This window comes from Heterocephalus glaber, unplaced genomic scaffold (assembly GCF_053883595.1).
Source record: "Heterocephalus glaber isolate CG9 unplaced genomic scaffold, H.glaber_assembly_v1.0 deba00001545, whole genome shotgun sequence".
Lineage (NCBI taxonomy): Eukaryota > Metazoa > Chordata > Mammalia > Rodentia > Bathyergidae > Heterocephalus > Heterocephalus glaber.
In genome coordinates, this window is record NW_028258338.1 from 691,161 (window position 1) to 716,353 (window position 25,193).

The following is a 25,193-nucleotide window of genomic DNA, read 5'->3' on the forward strand; positions in this document are numbered from 1 at the left end:
TTCTGTTTTTGGATGAAACAGTAGATATCTTTGAAGTCCATTTGTTCAAAGGTGTGATTTAATTCTGATTTTTTTTTATTGATTTTTTGTCTGGTTGTCTGTTTGTGAGTGTGGGGAATTGAAGTCCTTTACCATGATTGTATTGCTGTCTATCTGTCCTTTTATGTCCAGTAGTTTTTATGAAATTTGTTCTGCCAACTCCGTATATATATATATATATATATATATATATATATATATATTTATCTCTTCCTGTTGAATTGTTCCTTTCACCAGAATGTACTGGTCTTTGTCTCTTCTCTTAGGTTTTAGCTTAAAATCTGCTTTGTATAAAAATAACACAGATACTCCTGCTTGCTTTTGTTTCAGTTGCATGGAGTATCATTTTTCATCCTTCCATGTTTACTCCGTTTGTATCTTTATGGATGTGGTGTGTTTCTTTCAGAGAACATACAGTTAGTTTTTGGTTTTTGATCCATTCTGCCAATTTGTATCTTTTGATTAGGAAGTTAAGATCATTAACATTGAGAATCATTATAGTAAGGCATTTTCTGAATCCTGTCACTTTACTATTTCTCCAATGCTGATTCCTGTTTTTCTTTTTTTTAACCACTCTTCCTGTTAGATTTATACTTTCCTTTGGTTTCTTCAGTGTTTCTTGCTCCTCTGTCGCTCTCTAGGATTCCCTTAGTATTTTCTGCAATGTTGGTTTAGTCATCATGAATTTCTTTAAGATTTCTTTGTTGTGGAAAGTCTAATTCTGTGTCAGTTTTCAGGGCTAATTTTGTAAGATTTAGAAGTCAGGGTTGACAGTTTTTTTTTAGGGCTTGAAAAAATTTGTTCCATGCTACCCTGGCCTTTAAGGTTTGTGCTAAGAAATCTACTGTTATTTTAATAGGCTTGCTTCTATAGGTTACTTGCTGGTTTTCTCTAACAACTTTAATATTTTCTCTTTGTCCAGAATTTTGATTGTGATGAGTCTTCAAGAGGTTCTTTTCTGGTCGTGGCTATTTGGGATTCTGTGTACCTCATTTACCTCAAAATTGAATTCTTTCCTTATATTTGGAAATTTTTCTATGATTTTTGATGAATAAGGTTTTATTATCTTTTGAGTTATCTTCTACTGTTTCCTTAACTCTTATAATTTTTGCTTTTCTTTTTTTTTTTGAGTCATCTACCAGCTGTTGGACTCAGCTTCCATGATGTGTTGTTTTTGTTATCATTGAGTACTGGAGAGTAACTGCTCAGATGGGCTCTGAATGTAGCAGCCCTGCCACCACTGTTGAACCCAGCTTCTTCCCTCAGAGAGTTAGTTAGTTTTCCAAGATAGCATTATCACCAGGCCTAAGCTGTAAGCAGTGCTGGGATCCTGAGCCCCTTGACTGCTTGGCTCCCACTTTGGTTTCAACTTTGTGTCCTAGAAGAGTTTTTACTTCTATGCATCTCCAGTGTGCATCCAACGTCTCTGTTTGGTTGTAAAATGGCATTTCAAAATTAATATAGTCTGCCAGGTATCGTGGTACATGCCTGTAATCCCAACACTTGGGAAGCTAAGGCAGGACAGTCACCTTCAGTTCAAGGCCAGCCTGGGCTACATAGCAAGATCCTGTCTCAAAAACAAAACAAAAACAAAATTAATATATTTTGAATTAAACACTTCCCACCAACCCAAGCCTGGTATTTTCACATCATCTCCATCTCAGCAAGACAATTCTATCTTTCCTATGGCTCAAGCCTTGTATTTATGGCCGTCTTTTATTCTTTTCTTTCTTTCATATCCCACTTTAAACCATTAGCACATCTTTTGACTCTTGTAAAAAATATGTCTACAACCTGACTTCTCACCACCTCCACTGTTCTCATGCTAATCTCTTACTTTAATAATTCCAATATCCATGGTGGTACATGCCTGCAGTTCCAGCACTCAGGAGGATGAGGTAAGAGGATTGCCGCAAATTCAAGGCCAGCCTGAAATTCAGAGCATCTCAAAATGATGATGATGATGATGATGATGATGATGATGATGATGATGATGATGATGGTGATAATTGCAATACCCTCCCAATTGTTCTTGCCTTTGCTCCTTTATGCCATTTTTCTCATTACAGAAAACAGAATGACCCCTTGAAACTCTCAACTCAATGCAAAACCTCTCCTTGCCTATCTCACTCATAGTAAAAGCCCTATTACTCCATTTAATGGCCTGTAAATTCCACATGATCTAGACTCTCCTGCTCAGCTCTCTGAACTTATGTGCATTTTCTTGACTTCATCATTCTTTCAAATGATGATTAACTCCTTTCACTGATTCATAATTTAAGGACAAGGAGATGCATACTTTCTGTGAATTAGTAGGCATTGATACGTTGTAGTTCTTCAGCACTGGTAGTTGGTTTACTTTTACTCCCATAATGCATTCTCCAATGGTGTGAAATGACCAGGTATATTAAAGATTATATTTTCCAACATGTATAGCTACCAAAACTCTTCCTTTCAGCATCTTTCCTAATTTTATTATACTTGTAGGGGTTTTATCTTTTTTTCCCATTAAGTTTATTGGTACATTTTAGATATAAAATACAGTTACATTCATCATTGGGATCTTGTACCTTTACATGAGTATCCTGGTTGTTATTTGGTTCCCTTTCCCCTGCCCTCCCATCATCCCCTCTACCCTTCCCTATTTGCAAAAGCTTTGTTTCCATTTTTTTCCTTTTCTCATATTTTTTCTTTTCCCTTCTTTCCTTTCCCCTACCCCTCCCAATTCCCCTACTCCTTTAGACCTTTTCTTCCTATACACAATATCAATTACACATTTTTTAAATTACAATATCAAGATCTAGAAGACATTACCACAGATTTTACAGAATTTAAAAGGATATAGAAAGCATATTACAAAAATCTTTTTTGAAATAAATTTGACAACTTCTAAGAAGTACCTTGGAAGACAAATTAATGAAACTGATTCTGGAGGAAATATAAAATTTGAATAGCACCTAATAAAGTATATTCCTACCTTGAAAACCTACCTATATGACAACAACAGTCTCATGTACATTTTAACTGATAACTTATATCAAACATTTAAAACAGAAAGAAAAAGCCACATGATCCTGTCACTAGTTGGAGAAAAACTATTGGACTAAATTCTATAGCTGTTCATGGTGAAAGCTACCAGGAGACTAGAAGTAGCACAAAACCTTCTCAATGGATTAAAAGACATGTATTCCATACTTCCAGGAAAAATGCCTTATGTGAATGGAGAAGATACAATGCTTTCTCCCTAAGGTGGGGAACAAGGGCAGATAGGCCTACTCTTCGTCTGTCCATTAAACTTTGACACCTAGGCCCCAACAAAATACTCTGGCAATAAAATGACACAATTAGGATAGGATTGGCAAGGTAGAAATGAAATCTATATATGTAGATGAAATGATCATCTATAGAGAAAATACTGAGAAATCTCTAGGAGCCCCTAGAACTTGTATTTGAATTTAGCAGGATTAGAAAACACAAGGTATATATAAAAATTCAGGTCTATGTATACTTGCTATAAATGAAGAATTGGATATTGAAATATAAAAGTTATGTAGGAGTACAAAGGACCTAGAAAAGTAAAAAGAAAAAGAAAACAGTGTTGGAAGACATTTAGTATCTAATTTTAAGACTTCTTCTAAAGCTACAGTAATCAAGGCAGTGTTGGTGTAAGGAAAGACCTATAGATCATTTGAATAAAACAGAGAATCTAGAAATAGAACCACACATATATGGTCCACTGAGTTTTGAAAGATTATTTAACATTAGCATTTTATAGAACATAAACTCAATTCAAGAACAGAGGAAAAGATAGTGTTTTCAGCAAATGGCACTAGAACACCTGGTATCCGTATATAAAAAATTAACCTCAGCCCTTTATTTCCATACATAAAAATAACTTGAAAGGATCTATGAACCTAAATATGAAAGATTAAAACTATAAAACTTTAAGAAGAAATTATAAGGGAAACTGTTCATGAATTTAGGGTAGGCAAGAATTTCCTAGGATATAAAAAACATGATGTATAAAAGAAAAAATTGATAAATGAGGTTCCATCAAAATTTAGAACTTTAAATGACATCATTAAGAAAATGAAAAGTAGTCCTTAAACGGACCATATTTATAATGCATATACCCTATGGCCAGAATATATAAAGAACTCTTACAGCTCATTAATAGACAACCCAATTAAAAAGTAAACACAAGAAGATGATAAATGGCCAGTACAGCACAAGGAAAGGTGTGCAACACTAGAATCATAAAACTACTACTCAGTACAATAACAATATTGAATTATACACTCATTAGGGAGATGAAGTTCATGACTTTTTGTTTGTTGGATTCTTCCCCTTTACATTTAATTTCTTTTCTCACCTGATGGATTCATTCTGCTGTGCTTCCTGAGGGTGTGATCCTCATTGTCTGTTCCTAGGATATTATCTAAAATTTTTTGGAGTGCTGGTTTGGTATTCATGAAGTTTCTAAGGTGCTCTTTGTCATGAAAGTATCTTATTTCTCCATCAATTTTTTTTTTTTTGGTACCAGGGATCGAACTCGGGACCTTGCGCTTGCAAGGCAGGCACCGTAACCACTGAGCTAAATCCCCAGCCCCTCTCCATCAATTTTGAAAGATAGTTTTGCAGGGTACATCAATCTGGGTTGGAGGCTGTTTTCCTTTAGGTCTTGGAATATGTCACTCCAAGCTCTTCTTGCCTTGAGGTTTTGCTTTGAGAAGTCTGCTGTGATTCTGATGGGCTTTCCCTTGTATGTGATTTGTTTCTTTTCTCTAACTGCTTGTAGAATTTGTTCTGTTGAGTTTCTGGAATCTTAACAATTATATGCCTATGTGTAATTTTTTTTTGATCAAGGCTATTTGGAGTCCTATATGCCTCACCTAGGTGTATGTCAAGTTCTTTTCCCCTGCTGGGAAGTTTTCTGCCATCACTTCTGTGAACAGTTTTTTTAAAAATTTCCTCTGTGACCCATTGGTTATTCAGAAGTGTGTTGTTCAATTTCCACGTGTTTATGAAATTTTTCCAGTTTCTTTTGCTATGGATCTCCAATTTCATCGCACTATGGTCTGATAATATGTAGGGGATAACTTCAATTCCTTTGCACTTACTTAAACATGTTTATGTGTGAGTTTGTGGTCTATTTTGGAGAATGACCCATGTGTAGCTGAGAAGAATGCGTATTCTGATTTTGTGGGGTGGAAGACTGTAAACATCTGTTAAGTTCATTTGTTCAAGAGTTCCATTGAGTTCTAGTATTTCATTGCTTGTTTTTTGTCTAGATGATCTATCTGTTTGTGACAGTGGGGCGTTGAGGTCCCCCACTGCAATTGTATTAGTGCATATATAACTTTTCATGTCTGTTAGTATTTGTTTTATATAGTTGGGTGTACTAGTGTTTGGTGCATAGATATTTATGATTGTCATCTCTTCCTCTTGGATTCTTCCCTTTACAAGGATGTAGTGTCCTTCTTCGTATTAATCAGTGTTGGTGTGAAATCTACTTGATCTGCAAAGAGGATATAGCTACTCCTGCTTTTTTTCGGGTTCCTGTTGCATGGAGTATTGTTTTCCACCCTTTAACATTCAGTCTATTAGTTTCCTTTTGAATTAAGTGTGTTTCTTGTATGCAGCATATTGTTGGTCCAGTGGATTGTTGCCAGGGCGCGGGCTGATTCAGCGTGTTCCGCATGACTCGCACCCTCGGTAGGGCATGTGCAGACCTGCCTGTCTGCAGCGGGCTGATTCGGCCTTGTGAACAGTTTTTATGTCATCTGCACTCTCTCCTGTTTCTTCGTTGACTCCAATCAGTCTTATGTTATTCTTCTTTGTATCATCTAGCAGCTGCTGGATTGATTTCTCATGGTCCCTTACAATTTTGAAGCAATTTTTCTTTTCCTGGTCACTAATTGCAATCTTATCTTCTATATCTGAAATTCTGTCCTCACATTGGCTCATTCTGCTATGTAGACTTTCAGTGGAGTTTTTAATCTCCTGGAAATCTGTTTCCATCTTTTTTTATGGATTCCATTTGTTTCCTATGTTGGGATTCCATCATGTTCCTCAGTTCCTCTCTAGATTTATTAATCATGTCTTGCACTATGAGCACAATCTCTGCTGTTATGTGAGAAATTATTTCTGATTTCATTTTTTCCAGATCCTATTTTGTTGCCAGTTCAGTGGGTCTAGGTGGTTGTGTATCAGAGTGTTCCATGTCATTTCTCTTTGGGGTTGCTGTAGGTGATCTGGAAGTCTGGTTTTGAGACTTGTTTATGTGTCTTCTCATTTTGACTGGGGGTGGGGTGCTATTGGCACCTGCTTGGTTCACCTCCTCTGGGCTGGGAGTGGTGGAACGGCGGCCTTTAGGGGTTTTATCTTTCAGAATGCTAAATTGCTCCATCAGTCTTCTTTTCATCTCCAGTATTTATTTTCCTGACATTAAAAAAATTTAGTTGCTCTGTCCAAATATTTGTAGCAAGTATATAGGCTGAGATAAGACTAGTGCCGCAGCATTTCACTGATTAGTTGATATAGACCCTTGGACAATCAACTAGAGACAGATATTAGGGTAAAATTGTGAACTGTAAATCTCCTTTTAGTAAGGTTCCCCTCAATTCAGTTCTTAGCAGCATTATAATTGATGTAACCTCTCCCTAATTTCTGTTAGCCTTTTGTGTGTCTTTGGGGTACTGATACATTTTTATCTTTTTGGCCTATTTATAGCCTGAGTGTTAATGATGTGAATTTTATTCAAGCAACTATGCTTTGGATCATTTATTTATTAGCATAAGTTTCACTATTCAGAATTTTGCCTTCACAAAAATTTGGGCTTAAACTTTTAAGTTGTGACTTTATAGATGAAGGATTCTATATAAATAAAATCTATGCTATTGGGGCCGGGGATTTACCTCAGTGGTTCCGAGGCCTGCCTCACAAGTGCAAGGTCCCTAGTTCGATCCCCAGTACCAAGAAAACAAAAAACAAAACAAACTATGCTATTAGCATCATTATACAATGATAATTTTTCTCAAATAATCAAAAGTTCTGTTAACTGTGTATACAGTATGTATTGGCTTGAGCCAGTTTGTATCATTAGTTAGACCTGAGTTTGAATTCTAGCTCTTTGATTGTGCATGGTTTGAGGAGAGTTATTTAATTTCTCTTTGTTTTGGTTCTTCTGAATTTATTTTTAGGTACTTGGGACTGAATACAGGGCCTCACACATGCTAGGCATGCATTGTAGGACTAAGCTTCATCTTAGCCCTTTTTTTTTTTTTTAAATTTTGAGATAGTGTCTTGCTAAATTATGCAGGATGGCCTTGAACTTGTGGTCTTTGTGCTTCAGCCTTCTGGGTAGATGGGATTACAGGCATTTGCTGTGACACATGCTTTGTTTCTTTTGGTGTGTAAAATGAAGTTTAAAAATGTCTGCCTTGCATTTGAAACTTACTTTAAAATGTGTAGAACTGAAACAGGTCAATGTATAACTATGTAAATATGCATATATAGTAAATGGTGTATATGAGTTTTTCACTGAACAATTCACTCAACTTTTCTGTATGTTGAGAAAGTTTTATAATGTTAAAAAATGCCTAGTTTGCAAGGTAGTTAGAATTAGATGAGATAAAATGTGAGAAGTACCTGACATGTAATAAATGATCAATAGTGGTTGCTAAAAAGCACTTCAAGATAGAGATATGCTTTATAGCACCAATAATAGAATAAGGCAATTTATGAGGTTTAAAAGTAACTCTCAGTTTTAATGGTCTCCTTTACTCCTTTTACCCTAGAGAAAATGAATCTCTAGGGTATTATCCATGGATTTTTTTTTTTTGCCTCCTCCCAACTCTTGTTACCATCTCCTTCACTGGATATTTTATAAAGTGCAGGCAGAGCTGACCCACTGACTGAGGGAAAGGAGGTGTGGTGGGCAATGTAAAGAACAAAGAACAATTAGGCAACTTAATAGAGTACATCTGTAGTATAGATAAGGGGTCTTTGCATTAGATTGTTGATTTTTTTTTTTTACTCAATTTTTGCCTCTATCACTTTAGATTTAGCCTCATTTGGTAAAATAAGGATAAAAAATACAAACTGCTTACAATTTTAAAAGTTGAATTTGGTTAATGAGTGTCTGCAAAGTACTTAGCATTTAATAAATGCTCAATGAATAGTAGTCCTGCTATAATAAAATAACATTATAATGAAAAATATTTATTGAACAATTTTTTTTCTCAGAGAGCTTATAGTATTGTGGGGGCAGAAAAATCACAAAACAAGTTCATAAAAGTGTCTTCCTTTTTTGGTACTGGGAATCGAATTTGGGACCTTGTGCTTGTGAGTCAGGTGGCAGACCCACTGAGCTAAATCCCCAGCCCACCTAAGAGTTTCTTAAATGCCAAGAGAATAATATGGCCCATAGAAATCCAGACCTTGTTTTGCCTCTCACTTTGGCCTTGTCCTCATTTGGCAAGAGAGTGTCCAGAGATGCTTTGGGTTATTGGACTTTGCTAGCGAAGTTTCATTAGGAAAAGAGATTGGTTCATGTCTTTCATTTGGATTTGAAGATGGAATAAGAAGGGAGAGATGAGGAGGATGTCATTTCCTGCCTTCCATTTCCCCTTACCTTAGTGAATCTATAATGAGAGATTTTTTTTCTCTCCTCAATATGTTAGATGTTAGACTAGCTTCTAAAGATAGGTTATATAATTAGCTCTTTAACATCACTGTTGAAAGACTAAGAGTAAACACCTTAGCAAATACATATTTTTGACACATTCAATAAAGTAGATTCAACTCAGTAAATGTTTGTATTCAAGAAACTTCAAAAGAATGATGGTGAGTCCCAGTAAGATGTAGCAGTAGGGGTCCTGATGCAGAAATCTGGAGTCAGAGCATGTATATTAAGAGAAACAATTGCTGCCTGCCTCGCAAGCACAAGGACCCAAGTTCGATCCCCAGTACCAAAAAAAAAAAAAAGAGAAACAAGGTATAGTTACTAATGATGATTACCTGTAATTATATTTTTATAACCACTTATAATTGTTAATGCTATTTTGTGTTGGTCTTCAGAATCATGGCTTTTGACTCATCTGTCTTATCTGTTAGCTTCAAGTTAAGTTGTCATAATATTCTAGGAGTTTCAAAAGCAGTATTTATAATAGGTGCAGAGTCCTTTTGGCCAGGTGTCTTTCAACTTTAATGAAATGTTTCATTTTTACTTTTGTCTAAAATTATTATAATGTTATACAATGAAATAATGGGGACCTACCTTAAGATTATCAGATTTGAGAGTTGAGAATTCTGTAAAGTCTACTTTATTTTTTTCATATCAATAATGGAAGGTGAATATAAAGCTTATTTAACACTTTGGTGTATACTCTTCCAAGCCATGATGTATGTATTGTTCTATAGTATCTTTCCCACTTAAAACATTATATATTTAAGCACATTTTAAAGGGCTACATAATATCTTACCTTAAATACTTTAGTTTGTGCATAACATTATTTAATGGAGCAAGTAAAGGAGATAAACATCTTTTTTTCTAACTATAGTCCATGTTATGAGGAATATTCTTTCTTTTGGGTTTTGTTTTATGTGTGTGTGTTACTAAGGATTGATCCCAGACAATTCACACTAAGCTACAGCCCTAGCCCTTTTTTTTTATTTTGAGAAAGGGTCTGGTTAAGTCCCTAAGTTGCCCAGGCTGGACTTAAACGTATGATCCTCCTGCTTCAGCCTCCTAGAGTGCTGGGATTATAGGCATGCACCACTATGCTTAACTTTCTTGTGTGTGTGTGTGTGTGTGTGTGTGTGTGTGTGTGTTACCAGAAGGATCAAACCCATGGGTGCTGTGCCACCAAGCTATAACCCCAGTTCATTTTATGTTTTGATTTTGAGACAGGGTCCCACTAAGTTGCTCAAACTTGCTTCAAACTTGTCATCCTCCTACCTTAGCTTCCTGAGTAGCTGAGGTGTACCACACATGCAGCAACTTGTCCAGCATGAGGAACATTCTTGTAGCTAAATCTTTGTATGCATTCTTAATTATTTCTTTAAGATAAATTTCCAAAATTGGAATTGCTAAAAAAATGTAAGACTCGAATCCTGTGGCCATCCTACCAGTGATTTATGAAAGCACCTGTTTTCCTATGCACTTAAAAATTGCTATCCTTTAACATTTTATTATAAAATATATAGTAACATTGGAAAAATGTGAGAAAATAACTAAAATTGTATTTCTCTAACATGGTTATGATTATGTTTGTTATAATATTCCAGGCTTTTGTTATGCATAAATGGATATAATTACCCATGATGGGGTTTTTTTGGTTTTTTTGGTTAAATTCTTTTATTGGTACATTTTAGGTATACGACACAATTACATTTCTCATTGGGAATTGTACCTTTACATAATGCATCTTGGTTCTTACTTTTTCCCCATTCCTAGCTCTCCCTTCACCCCCTCCACCCTTCCCTATTTACAAAAACTTTATTTCCATTTTTTCCATTTCTCATCATTTTTCCTTTCCCTTCTTTCCTTTCCCCTGCCCCTCCCCCTCCCACTACCCCTACCCCTTTGGACCTTTTCTTCCTATTTTGCATTATCGATTATTCACTCTAATCATTGGTACATTTTAGGTATACAGTATAAGGACATTCATCATTGGAAATTTGCACCTTTCCATAATCTCTCTTGGTTCTTATTTTTCACCATTGCCCAGCCCTCCCTTCAACCCCTCCAGTCCTCCCTATTTACAAAGATTTTGTTCCTATTTTTCCATTTTCTAATATTAATCCCATTCCCTTTGCCCCTTTTCTTCCTATTTCACATTACCTGTTATACATTTTAGTCCTTATTTACACTTTCAGTTTCTCACCAGAGAAACTATTTGGTATTTATACATGTGTGTCTATTTATTTCACTTAAGAGTATTGCCTCAGTGTGCATCCACTTAGCTATAAATGTCTCTGATTTCTCATTTTTTATGGCTGAGTAGTACTCCATTTTATAAAAACCCACATTTTCTTTATCCAGTCTCCAGTTGATGGGCATTTGGGCTGTTTCCAAGTTTTAGCTATTACAAACTGTGCTGCTATGAACATGGGCACACATGATGTTTTTATTTTCTGCTTTTTAAATTCATTAACTATTCCCTATTTTTTACTTGGCCTTCATGATTACAAATTTTAAAAGCTACATGATAGCACAATAAATATTCACATTTATTTATTTCCCTATTCCTAGCCAAGTGACTTGTTGCCAGTTTGTGTTAATGTAATATTTCAATAAAAAGAAAGATGACTACCATTTATTGAACATTTACTATGAAACAAGATTCACACTACATGTATTTTTTACTTGATACTTTTTTGAAGATTGATGTTCAGGATGGTAATCCTCAATGGTAATATCAGGTCACAAACATTTTTTGTAGCGCAGCCTTTCTTCTCATGTTATTCTTTCTTATTTTCCTACCTTCATACATTTATTGGAAGGCTAATTTGTGCCAGGGACTATGCTAAGAGGCACCAAGAATAAAAAAATTATCAGATAGAGTCTTTAGGGTTAGACATTAAATGTACATGATAAAGAGATATGATAAAAAGCATGATTGGCGATGGTTCTGTCTGTTCATTTGTTCACCTATGTATACATTCATCGACCTATTATTTTTCCCTCTGAAGCATGAGAGAGAGGTAGTTGCAGACAAGATGCCATTTTCCCTTAAATATTTCCATATAAGAAGACCAGCTAGGGATCTAACTCAGCAGTAGAGCACTTACCTATCATAGGCCAGGCCTGGGTTTAATCTCCAGTGCATATGTGCACAGACACACACACACACACACACACACACACACACACATACACACACACACACAGAGCATTTTCTTAAATAACCACAGTACTGTGACCAAATTCAGAGAATTAGGCACAGATATAATACTATTTAATCTTTTGTCCACATTGTTACTATTGTTCAAAGAATGTCCTTTAAAGCAGCTTCTCCCTCATGACCCATGATCTAATTATAAATTATACATTATCTTTTTTTTTTTTTGGTACCGGGGATTGAACTCGGGTCCTTGTGCTTGCAAGGCAGCCGGCGGGACCACTGAGCTAAATCCCTGGGGTTTTTTGTCTTTTTTGACTTGTCTCTTTTGTTTCCTTTAGTCTGGAATAGTTCCTCAGCCATTCTTCATCTTTCATAACATTGATATTTTTAAAGTTCCAGGCCAGTTATTTTGTAGACTGTCCTTCAATTTGAGTTTGTCTGATTTCCTCTTTTTTAAATATACATTTTTTGTTGGAATACCATGACGCATGTGATGTTGGTTTATCCCAATAATGGAGAGGTTAAATGTGATTGTGTGGTTAAGATGGGGTCTTCCAAGTTCTTCCACAGAAAAGTTAATCATTTTTTTTGCCTTTTGTAATTGAAAAGTGTTCTGTAGGGAGACAGTTTCAAACTACTTATATTTCATTAAACTTTCGCCTACTAGTTTTAGCAACCCTTTATGATTTTCTGACTCCATCATCAGTCCTTATATTTATTAATTCTGTTTTTACTGTAAAAGCTTTCTCTTTCCTGCTTATTTATTTGTTTGTATCAGTATACATTTATGGATTCTTATTTTACCAAATGGGTTGTATTATTTTGCTATTATTATTTATTTTGATACTGAAGTTGTCCCAGATTTGGGCAGTAGTGGGAATTCCTTCACGTTGGCTTCTGTGTGTTTTTGGTATGTCCCGCAGCTTTTTGAGCAGTTTTTTCTTTTTGGCATAGTAATGCTCATCTTATACTTTCCTTGTCCCATTGCTAGAGTCACCCATTTCTCCAAGGAACCCTCATCACTTTAGCAACCAACCATTTAGTTTAGAAGCCAAGATACGAGGTAATGTGTAAGGTTTTTCAGAATCCCCAAGACAATTTTGCTGTTTCAGGAACCCACTGTCATAAAGGCTTCTTTTATATAGAAATTCTGCCTAGATATTTGCTAAGTGGACAGGACTCAGGAGAGGTTAAAATAGTCTAGGAACATAGAGTCATAGTATATGAAAGATCCCAACTCATATAAGAGGTACTACATTTTAATGTAGTTTCAAGAAGAGAGATGAAAATAGAAAATCAAGCAAGGAGATAGAAACCAGTTCATCAAGGACTGTTTTCCATCTAAAAGAATTTAACCTTTTAGAAGATGAGGAACCATGGTAGAAGGTTTAACTGGTTAGGGAAATGATCTCTTTTGTTAAGTTTTCATTCTGTGATCCCTCTGTGCTGTCACCAGTGGCAGTGCATAGAGGATAAATTAAGCAAATGTTTAAAATTACTTTCCAACAATATTGTTATTTACATTCTTTTTTTTTTTTTGGTACTGGGGATCAAACTTGGGACCTTGTGCTTGCCAGGCAGGTGGCGGAACCACTGAGCTAAATCCCTGGCCCCTGTTATTTACATTCTTACACTTCATCTTAGCCAAAAGGCCGAGAAACGGTTGTTATTTACATTCTTAATGGAAGCTTGAGTCATTGAATCATCTTCCTGTGGAATAGCAGTATACCGCCTTTTAAGTAGCAGTTTTACAGCCAGGACTGGAAGCTCAATAATAGTGTTCTCTGTTAAAAATAATAAACAAAAGTGCATAAAACAGTGCTAAGTTTTAAGTGAAAACTCATGAAGAATATAAGATGTATTTTGATATATTGCTATTTTTATCTTTAATACTGTTATAAATAGTAAGACTGATACAGTGAGTAATAAAGACATTCTACCTTGCAAGGTGACCAAAATATGAAATATAATAATCCTGTTTTTTTAAATAGCAGCAAAATTACATCCCTAGCTTGAGTTTTGCTCTTATTATAACAGCTTTTATTTCTGTACTACTTACAGGCTGTATCCCAATTGGCTGGAGTTGAACAACAAGCAGCTCTTCAAAAACCAGATTTAGTTGGCAGGTAAGTATCAACAAATGAAAACATTGAGTATGTACTGAAGTGTATGCAATAATTAGATGCTTAATATATCTCAACTAGGGAAGTTTCTGTGTTCTTATATTTGTGTGCAGGTTTAATAAAAATTGTAGGCATTATTGTTTACTTTTAAAATATAAATAGAGATAGTATAGATAGTAAAGTTGTTGACTTTTTTACTCTATAGTATTCAAGTGTAAGAAAGCTTAGAGGACTTAAAAAGAACTAAGAGCAGGGCTATCAAGAAATCAACCTATAACAAATGCTGGAGAGGCTGTGAGAAAAAGGAACCCTTCTCCACTGCTTGTGGGAGTGTAGACTGGTACAACCACTGTGGAAATCAGTGTGGAGATTTCTCAAAAAACTAAAACTAGAGGTCCCATTTGACCCAGCTATACCTCTTCTTGATATCTTCCTGAAAGAATTAAAAGCATCATACCACAGCGATATATGCACATCCATGTTTATAGCAGCACAGTTTGTAATAGCTAAATCTTGGAAACAGCCCAAATGCCCATCAGCTGGAGACTGGATAAAGAAGATGTAGGTTTTTTGTATATCATGAAGTACTACTCTGCCATAAAGAAGGATGAGCTTCAGACATTTATAGCAAGATGGATGGACCTTGAGAGCATACTCTTAAGTGAAATAAATCAGACACACGTTTCAATATCGTATTGTTTCTCTGGTGTGAGAAACTGAAAGTGGAAATAAGGACTGAGATGTATAATGGATGTTCGGAAATGGGAAGAAAGTATCCAAATGGGAAGGGGAACAAGGGAAGATGGAGGGAGAAAGGGAGGAAGGGATAAGAAAAATAGTGAAAATAGAAGGAAAAAATGGAAACAAAGCTTTTGTACATAGGGAGGGGAGGGGGTTTGAGGGGGGAATGGGATAAAATAAAATAAAATTTATTTTTAAATAAAGAAATAAGAGCCAGGTATGGTAGCACATACCTATAATCCCAATAATCTGATAGGCTGAGGCAGAAGAATCCAAGCCCAATTCAGTGGCAATTACTAGTGACTTAGCAAGTTAGATTCTGTCTCAAAATTTAAAAAGGACTGGGAATGTAGCTCAATGTGAAGGCCCTGGGTCAATCCCCAGTGCCACAAAGAAAACATAAGGACATAAGATTTTTTTTTTTTGGTACCGGGATCGAACTCAGGACTTGTGAGGCAGGCGGCAGGACCACTGAGCTAAATCCCCAGCCCGGAAATAAGAAATAGTGCAATTTAAAGTAAAAGTCTAGCTAATCCAAAGGGAATAAATTACAACCAAATGCATAATTGTATAATTACTTGGTAGATGTAAACTCGTATTTTTCTGTATGTTCTGATTGATTAACTTCTGTTATTCTGTCTTTAAATTCACTGATTCTTTCCTTTGTCCTGTTCATTTCCATTGTGCTCATTCAGTAATTTTTTTTTAAATTTCTGATTATATATTTAGTTCTATAATTTCCATTTGGTTTTTTTTCTTAATATCGTTTATTTGATAAAATTTTGTTTTCCTCATTTGCTTCAGGAATATATATAATTGTTCATTGAAGCTTTTGTGTGTGCGTGTGTGTGTGTGTGTGTGTGTGTGTGTGTGTGTGCATGTGTGATATTGAGGATTGAACCCAAGGCCTCATGCCTACAAGGCAAGGACGCTACCACTGAGCCACACCCTCAGGCCTTCAATAAATCATTTTGATGATGGCTGCTTTAATATCCTTCCAGATAATTACAATATCTGATTCATCTTGGTGTTAACACCTATCAATTCGTATTTTGCATTCAAGTTATGATTTTCCTGATTTTTTTATCAGAAGAATTTATTTTCATTTATATCATGGGCATTTTGGATATAGCTCAGTGCAAAGATCTAGAATTTGATCCCCAGTACTGAAAAAAAAGATAGCTTTATTGAAATATAATTTTTATACTATATAATTTACTCATTTAAAGTATTTGATTCAATGACATTTAGTATATTCACAGAGTTGTGTAATCAAAACTTTAAAAATATATTGTAGTATTTATTAATTTTTTCCACAAACTCATTATTTATAATTTTATAATTAGAAGTTTTTCTTAAATCTTTGCTATCAGGATTGGGATGTTACTTTTTTTTAATTATTAGCTTGAATCAAGATGTGGCAGTTATGAAAGAAAACACCTATAACCCTGATAATCCAAGTGGAAATGGCAAACAGGATCGGATCAAACAGAGAAAAGCTTCCTGTCCCCGACCAGAGAAGGGGACTAAATTTCAGCTTACTGTTCTTCAGGTCAGTGTGTAGGTATGGATTGGTTATGAGTGCATGTAGAGGTCTTGAAGGGCCAGAGAAAATCAATACCGTGGAAGCAGATGTAGAATATTGTGGAACTCTCTGTAAATTAACTTTTCTTCCATTAAAATATTTCTGATAAGAGTATTATATATTAATTGTTTAACTTGGAGAGTATATGATAAATATGAGAAAGCAAATAAAAATCACTTATAATCACCACTCAGAGCTAGCTCCTGCTACCATTTTAGTTTGTTTTCATTTTTTCCTTTATGTGTGTGTAATAGTCTAGTAGCAAAAATGTGTTGAATTCTTCTGTGGTAGGCACCTTAAATGACATTTTATCACACATCCAATTTATTATGTAATCCTTCCAGAGCTCTGTATGATAGGTAGTACTATACTCATCTTTACAAATGAGGATGCTGCATATCAAAGAAATAAAGTAATTTGCTTAAGATCATTCAACTAGCAAGTGATCGAGTGAGATCTGAACCTAGATCAGGTGTTAAAGCCTGTATCTCTAGTCAGTATGATATACATTTCAAGTAGCTGTTTAAACCTTAATATAATTTTATATCCTGGGCCAGGGATAGCTCAGTGGTTCCGCCGCCTGCCTTGCAAGTGCAAGGTCCCGAGTTCGATCCCTGGTACCAAAAAAAATTTTTATATCCTGCCTTTTAAAAAACTTAATATATCATGTATATTTTCCCATATCATCAAGTTATTTTTAAATAGCATTATATTTTAAATGACTGCATTAGTCATTTGTATGAAGATATAATTTAGTCATTCCTTCTATTGTATTTTTTTTGCCCATACTAAGAAGTGAACTCAGGGCCTTGCGCTTGCCAGGCAGATGCAGCACCATTGAGCTAAATCCCTGGCCCTCATTCCTTCTATTGTACATCCTTTTTGTCTGTCTCTTTCTGCCAGTCTAATTTCCTAACTTTCTGTCATCTTCCATTCCCCATCTTTATGTCTTTCTGCCTCTTTTTCTTTCTGCACCAAACATCCTAGAACATAACTTCTTTGTATCTCTCCCTTATTATTTCCTTTGATACATCCCTAGAAGTAAAATTAGTGGATTAAAGAGTATAAAAGGGCTGGGGATTTAGCTCAGTGGCGCCATGCCTGCCTGGCAAGCACAAGGTCCTGAGTTCAATCCCCGGTACCAAAAAAAAAAAAAAAAAAAAAAAAAAAAATATATATATATATATATATATATATATATGAAAATTTGAAGGCTGGAGGTGTAGCTCAATGGTAGAGCATGTGCTTAGCATATGTAAGACCCTGGGTTCCTTCTCCAGCAACAAAAAGTGTGAAGCTTTCATAAGTTTCTAAATACTTATTGCTAGAAGAAACTTTTATAAATGAATCACTGAATTTAGTTACTGTGTTGCATATTGCTATATGATTATTGTAAGTTTTTTCTTTTTTATACAAGGTTTCTATTTTCCCATGAAGTCACATTTCTGACATGTTTTTACTGAGTAATTTTTCCCTATTATATTTACTACAAAGTGGCTGTTTAGGTGATATTTCACCAAGGGAATACATAATCTTGCTAGAATCTGAAGTATTGCTGGGTGTGGTAGTTTATAACCATAATCCTAGCACATTGGTAAGCTGAGTTAGGAGGATCACCATGAGTTCAAAGGCCAGCCTGAACTACATAGCAAGACCCTGTCTTAAAAAAAAAATAAAACAAGGAAAAAATGATTCTGAAATAATTAAACCATTTTCTTTCTTTGTTTTTTTTTTGTTTTTTCGGGGGGTTTTTTTGGTACTGGGGATCAAACTCAGGACCTTGTACTTGGCAAGGCAGGCACCGGAATTAAACCATTTTTTACATGTATTTTGTGTGAAATCATTTAGATAGTCTCTACATAATTTATAAAGAGAACAGAGTGATTCTTTTTTAGGGGCGGGGTAGCAGAGATTGAACTCGGGACCTTGAGCTTGCAAGGCAGGGGTGGCACCACTGAGCTAAATCCCCAGCCCCACAGTGATTCTTAAACTGATGAAATGTGTGCTTAGGTTTCAACCTCTGGAGACAATATGGTAGAGTGTCAGCTGGAGACTCACAACAACAAGATGGTTACCTTCAAGTTTGATGTTGATGGCGATGCACCAGAGGATATTTCAGACTATATGGTAAGTATAGTAAAATCAAATTATTTTCCCTTTAGCATTCTCTATCTGTTTTATTCTCTCCAATTTCCCATTCATTTATTCAGAGCCATTTCTTTTTAAAGGGCATGGTTAGTTTTTTAAATCTCTACAGAGTCAAATTGGTTATGATTAGGAATAAGCCACTGTGTTTCCTCTGGCTTTGGTGTATTTATCCAGAAAATATGAGAGCGTTTTCTTTTTTAAATCTCTGACTATCTGTTAAAATCATTGATGAGCTTTTTAACCATAATTTTATTGCACAAATCCATGACTAAATCAGGATTTTTTGGGGTGAAGCCTAATCATCAATAGTTTGTCAGGTTACCCAGGTAATTCTGCTGTGTTAGCCAGTGATTTAATATCATTCATGTAAGTGCTCAAGTTATGTTCTCACTTCATTTAGTTTTTTAAATTTTCTTGGAATGGTTAGACTTAAGTTAGTATTTTTCTTTTTTAATAGGGATGTGTCTAGGGTCGCATGAAGAGTGCAGACTTTTTGTTTCTGCATTGCTGGCTAAGTAGAAATAAATAATAATTTTATCAGTTCTATCTCTAACATAATATTTTCTAAAATGTCTCTTCTTTTATATATCCCATGCATATTAAGCCTTACTAAAGGTCTTTGTACCATTATTTATCATCTTTGTTTTTTGCTGTACTAGGGATTGAACCCAGGGCCTTCACACTGAGCTACATGCCCCCTCACTACTATTCTTAAATTTTTTGAGACAGGGTCTTACTAAATTGCTAAGTTACCTAGGCTGAACTTAAACTTGAGATCCTCCTGCCTCAGCCTCCCACAGTGCTGGAATGACAGGCAGTGCCACCAAGCCCGGCTTATTTTTCATCTTTGAAGATGCTTCATTTTGTAATTTGTGGATTAAAATTTTTTAGGTTTGAGGGCCAAGGATTTAGCTCAGTGGCACCACACCTGCCTTACAAGCACAAGGTCCTGAGTTCGATCCCCAGTACTGAGGGGAAAAAATTAACATTTGAAAATTTTTTAGGTTTGGACAGCCTAGTTTTAAACAGTGCCCCAGTTACATTGTTTAAATAACAACTAATTTATAGAACTCCATATTTTGAAAAATAACTGGCTTCTTGTAGGTTGTGCCAGTCTGACAAGTATCAATGGTTTCAGACTAATTCAGCATATTAAGTGGCATTTCATTGCTGGTCTTATGGCACTTGGATTTAGATAATTTTTTCTTTATAGTAATCAGCAATACAGTATTATAATTTTGAAGAAACTAAATTCATTCTCATGAATAGACTGACTTTTATTTTGAGCCAGGTTGAAGATAACTTTGTGCTAGAAAATGAGAAGGAAAAATTTGTAGAAGAATTGAAAGCTATTGTAGGTCAAGCCCAGGAGATTCTCCATGTCCATTCTGCTGCAGAAAAATCTGTGGGAGTTGACTCTGTTACCTTGGAATCCAACAGTAACCAAGTAAGAGCAATTGTTTAGCAAGTAGGTCTTTTTTGATATGTATTAGGAACTTCATTATTTATCTATTCATTTTTAATTCAGACAGGATCATCTGAACAAGTACAGATAAATTCTGCATCCACTCAAACCAGCAGTAAGTATGTTTAATAAAATTTACAATTTGCCTTTTGAAGCAAGACATTTGGAAGCTTAATTTACATACCTTCATTAAAAAACATGTTAGCCAATAAAGTAATTTGATAAGTTAGTTTTCCACACTTTGAAAGGACTGTATAGCTCAGAGATAAGAATCAGTTCTCCAAATTTCCTCCAAGTGTTGGTTCTTTATCTGATTAACTTATTTGTGGGTTGTTGCATGGCATGTTACCAGAAAAGCAGTCACAGTACTGATGACCTTTAATGGCCTGTTTGAAACAACTGGTAAGTTGTTTTTTTCGGATATAAGATAGATAGAAAGTTTCTTAACTAAAATTATTATGTTCTAAGTTTTCTTTGTGTTTTAGTCATTCATATCTTGATTTTCACCAATGATAATGTTTCTACTGGCTGTGATCACTGATAACTTTTTCATAAATCAGTTACCAGATATACATCTAGATACTAAAACTGGGGTTCTTGTGTTTTCTTTTTGGGCAACTTAATTTCTCTATTCTCAGCTCTGCTCATGGGTAGAAAGAGTGGCTGGGAGGGGGAGAAGAGCCATAGACATATGAAAACCTCTGAAGGACTTTTAACAGCATGAGGAAGCAAAAGGTTGTGTGAGAGTAATAGAACCAGATATTGTCCAAAATTCAGTTTGATTGTGTTAGGGTGGCTGGGAGGGGGAGAAGAGCCATAGACATATGAAAACCTCTGAAGGACTTTTAACAGCATGAGGAAGCAAAAGGTTGTGTGAGAGTAATGGAACCAGATATTGTCCAAAATTCAGTTTGATTGTGTTAGGGTGCCAGGGTCCTTCTGTGTCTTATTTTTCTGGTTAGCAGAGATCTGAGCAGGTTTCTAACTGACAAAGTAGGGTAAAGTTTAAAAGAAACTTACTTGATTAAGTTTACAGAGCACGAATTAAAATGTAGGGATTTGTTTTACTTTGTTTTTTATATTGTCATACAGTAAAATTGACTTCTAATGTATAGTTTTGTAAATTTCAATACTTGTATAGATTTGTTTAAGAACCACTATAAATAGGATACAGAACAAGAGATATAGGGTGTTTTTGTTTTGTTGCACTGGGGACTTAACCCATCCTCAGTCTTTTTTTATTTGGAGACAGTCTCACTAAGTTGCTAAGTTGTTCCAGCTGGGCTCAAACTCATGGTCCTCTTGCCTAGATTTTGATGGAAAAATGCCTGCCATTTTTTTTCCCAAAACCCCCAAAACTAAAGAGTGACTTGCTTCTAATTACTATTGATAGATACTCTGTGCTTAGTTCTTTAGATTATTTGTCAGCGTTGGGAGATCTGGTCTTATAATTATCCTAGTACTGTTGGAAACAGAGATACCAAACAAATTGGTTTTCTAACCTGGTTTCCTTAATCAGCAAGGTAAACAAATTGACAGTTGCATAGCATATTGATTATTTTGCTAATTCTTTCTACAGATGAATCTGCTCCTCAGTCATCCCCAGTTGGTCGATGGCGATTTTGTATCAATCAAACCATAAGAAACCGTGAGACTCAGTCTCCTCTTCAGCCTTCGATGGCTACAGTTCCTGGGCTACATACATTTCCTTGTAAGCTTTAGTTCTCTGCTAGCTTTGTCCAGACTCAGAAGATATATACCATATCTTTATCTTGTTTTCATGGGTATATTGTACTTATGATAATTTTCATAAGCAGTTTTGAAAGCATTTATGTTAGTATGTAACTTAAGCTATTTTTAGTATTTATGAAAAAAGAAAAATATATTTTTCCTCGACCAGTTGAATTCTGTGATATTTTGAGTCTTATTTAGAAGAGTACTCTCACACACATTCTCATTTGTCTCTTACTTTTCATGTTCCTTTTGAGTTTGGTACTACTCCTTGCTTTTTACTCATTAGTACATACTTAGCTATTCCTTTGTTATTGTTCCAGGCTCAAGAAACACAAGTAATAAGGAAATATCACAGGACACACTGCTTACTATAGAAAATAATCCATGCCAGCGTGCACTTTTCACCTCCAAATCAGAACATAAGGATTTAGTTGATGGTAAGATTTCTGAATGTGCTAGTGTAGAAACTGAGCAGCCACCTATACTTTATCCAGTGGAAGATGACAGGCAGATAATGGCACCAGGTACTAGTAGTTCTACTTATTCTTCTCCGTCAGATTGTTCAGTTCCAGTCAAATGTGAGGGATTTACCAGCCAAACAGGTATGTTCATACCTGTGAATCCATGTCATCAAGCTGCCAGTCAGGCTAATGTGCTCATGGCCCATCCTGGTGAATCAATCCGGATTACTGGTAACCCTGTTATGACTTCAGCATTTGTGTCTGATCAACCACCTCAGTCCTTATCAGTACAGCAGCCAACTACTGATGCAGAGTTTATTTCCCAAGAAGGAGAAACAACAGCGAATACTGAAGCAAGTTCTCCCAAGGCAGTCATTCTCACTCAGACTTCTGGCCTTGAAGCAACTACCCTTCTTCCCATTACTGTCTTGGAATCAGATGGGGAAAGACCTCCAAAGATAGAGTTTGCAGACAACCGAATTAAAACTCTGGATGAAAAATTAAGAAACTTGCTCTATCAGGAGCACAACACCTCTAGCATCTATTCTGAGAGTCAGAAGGATACCCAAAGCATAGACTCTCCATTTTCTTCTTCTGCTGAAGACACACTTTCCGGTACAATGCCAGAAGTCCTAGCCACCAGTCACTGTGGAATCCAAGATAGCCCTGTACAATCTCCTAATTTCCAACAGGCAGGCTCTAACATTCTGTCCAATGTGGCTGCAAGTCAGCCTGCTAACATATCAGTGTTCAAAAGGGACCTGAGTGTGATAACTTCTGTACCCAGCGAATTATGTTTACATGTAAGTATCATTCATCCTAATTTCTTATTTGCTTTTTATTTTAAAGGAACTTCTCTCTTAAAATTTGGTGCTCTGAAATGAAATTATCTATGTTATAAAATTCTGAGATCACAGGTACCTAAAAGGCCATAATTTAGGCTATAGGAATTCAGAATTTCTCAGTACAGATGACAGATTTATCATGAGTAAGAGAGCCCTTTGGTAAATTAGCTAAGAATTTGAAGCAATATCTGTGTATTAATGGCAGAACAGAAACTGATAGTGGATAGGAAAAACTTTTCTATTTCTTTTTTTTCTTTGGTACCAGGGATTGAACTCAGGACCTGCTTGTGAGGCAGGCAGTGATACCACTGAGCTAAATTCTCAGCCCCTATCTTCAATTTCTTTTTTTTTTTTTTGAGCTAAATCCCTGGCCCGTTATTTCTGTTTAACAGGAGTCTTATCATTGTCCTTTTCAAAAATTTTATAGTATTAAGTTAATCATGCTGGAAGGTTAAATTATTTGAAAAAAAAGTAAAAATAATCCATAATCCCATGACTTTTTACAAAATTTTACAGATCAGTCTGTCTATGTCTCTGTCTCTATCTCTGTCTCTGTCTCTCTGTCTCTCTTGAATCTTGCTTAGTTACTCAAGTTCAAAGTCTTGATCATTCTATGTCTGCCTCTTAAGTACCTGGGATTACAAACCTGTGCTACTGAGTCCAGCTTCAATATGAGTTTTGATGGGGGCATTCAGACCATAGCAAATTCCCTTTTGGATTCCTTATTGCTAATGCATAGAAATAGAACTGATTTTATCATTGGTGTTGTTTTTGGGGGTAGAGCTGGGTGTGGAGATGCCCACTTGTAATCCCAGCACTCAGGTGGCAGAGGCAGGAGGATTGGCACAAGTTTAAGGACAGCCTAGGCTACATAGTGAATTCAAGGCCCGCCTGCACTACACAGCAGACCCTGTCTCAAAAAAAATTTTTTTTAATAAAAAGTTTTTGGTGGACTCTTTTGAATTTTCTGTATACAGTATAAGATTTTGTCATCTGTGGGTAGAGATTCATTTCTTTATTTCCTGTTTTTCTTTTAACCTATTAACTTCTTGCTTTTCAACACTTTGTCCTTTTACCTTTTGTACTGGGTGAGTTTCTCAATTTTAAGCTGTTTGCAATCTCCTATTAAGCTATTTTTCAATCAAAGATTATATCTTTTCATTTCTAGTAACTGTGGTTCATTACTTTTCTTATGGATCTAGTACAACCACATGTCAATTAACAGAAACATATTCTGATAAATGTATTGTTAGGCTGTTTAGTTGCATACAAATCACAGAATATACTTAAATCTAAATATATAGCCTATTATATATGTAGGCTATATTGTATATCCCATTACTCTTATGCTGCAAACCTGTATGTCATAGTAGTGTGTTGAATACTATAGGCAACTGTAGCACAATGATAAATACCTGTGTATCTAAACATAGAAAAGGTACAGTAAAATACTAAGCATTAGGAATTTTCCAATTCTATTATAAACTTATAGGGTTACTGTTATATATGGAATCTGTTGTTGACCAAAATGTTGTTATACAATGCATGACTGTATATTCATCCATCCTTCTGAAGATATTAAGGTCTTATTTTGTGTTATTAATGCTATTTCTGTGGCTATTTCTCTGAGTTTAATGTTTTCTTTTTGGTACCGGGGATTGAACTTGGGTCCTTACACTTGCGAAGCAGGCGGCAGAACCACTGAGCTAAATCCCCAGCCCAATGTTTTCTTAATGTACTGACTTTCCATAAGTGTTTAGTTTGGCTTAGTTATGTATTCATCTTTTCTTTATCCCCATAAGATTCTTTGCTTAGCCAGGTGTGGTGGTGCATACCTGTAAGCACTTGGGAGGCTGAAGAAGGAGGAGCATCATGAGATTGAGGCCAGGCTGGGCTACATAGTCCAAGGCCAGCCTGAACCACATAGCAAGACTTGTCTCAAAAGACAAAAAAGATTCCTTGCTTATCTGTCTATAAATGCTATATATAATTACTATAGGCTTCCTTCAGTAATCGTAGGAAAGGCATAGGACACACTCTCTGACATTGTATATTGTAACTTATCTAATGCTGCCTGTAGTGTGGCCTAGTAGCTTGTCTTTAAAGTCAGGAGGGCTTCGTCTTCCTCCTGGATGTTATTTCCTCCCTATGCCAACCTTTCTCTTGATCACAAAACATTTCCTCTTTCTACTCTTACTTGGG

At 35.6% G+C, this 25,193-nt stretch overlaps 1 protein-coding gene and 1 long non-coding RNA gene across 15 annotated transcripts in view; one reads left to right on the top strand and one right to left on the bottom strand.

Annotated features, from left to right (window-relative positions):
* Wnk3 (WNK lysine deficient protein kinase 3) overlaps positions 1-25,193 on the top strand; it is a 220,166-nt gene that overhangs the window by 135,716 nt on the left and 59,257 nt on the right. For 12 of the 14 annotated variants that reach the window (XM_021251218.2, XM_087189626.1, XM_021251217.2 and 9 more), the window contains 7 exons: positions 13,951-14,015; positions 16,158-16,305; positions 18,349-18,465; positions 19,778-19,933; positions 20,015-20,066; positions 21,531-21,662; positions 22,006-22,949. In XM_021251218.2, coding sequence (XP_021106877.1) covers positions 13,951-14,015; positions 16,158-16,305; positions 18,349-18,465; positions 19,778-19,933; positions 20,015-20,066; positions 21,531-21,662; positions 22,006-22,949 — 1,614 coding nt within the window. The remainder of the gene's footprint in view (positions 1-13,950; positions 14,016-16,157; positions 16,306-18,348; positions 18,466-19,777; positions 19,934-20,014; positions 20,067-21,530; positions 21,663-22,005; positions 22,950-25,193) is intronic. The other 2 variants (XM_087189630.1, XM_021251222.2) reach the window with 2 other exon arrangements.
* The window catches only part of LOC147824402 (uncharacterized), a 153,952-nt gene that overhangs the window by 41,108 nt on the left and 87,651 nt on the right, over positions 1-25,193 (bottom strand). The window lies entirely within an intron of this gene.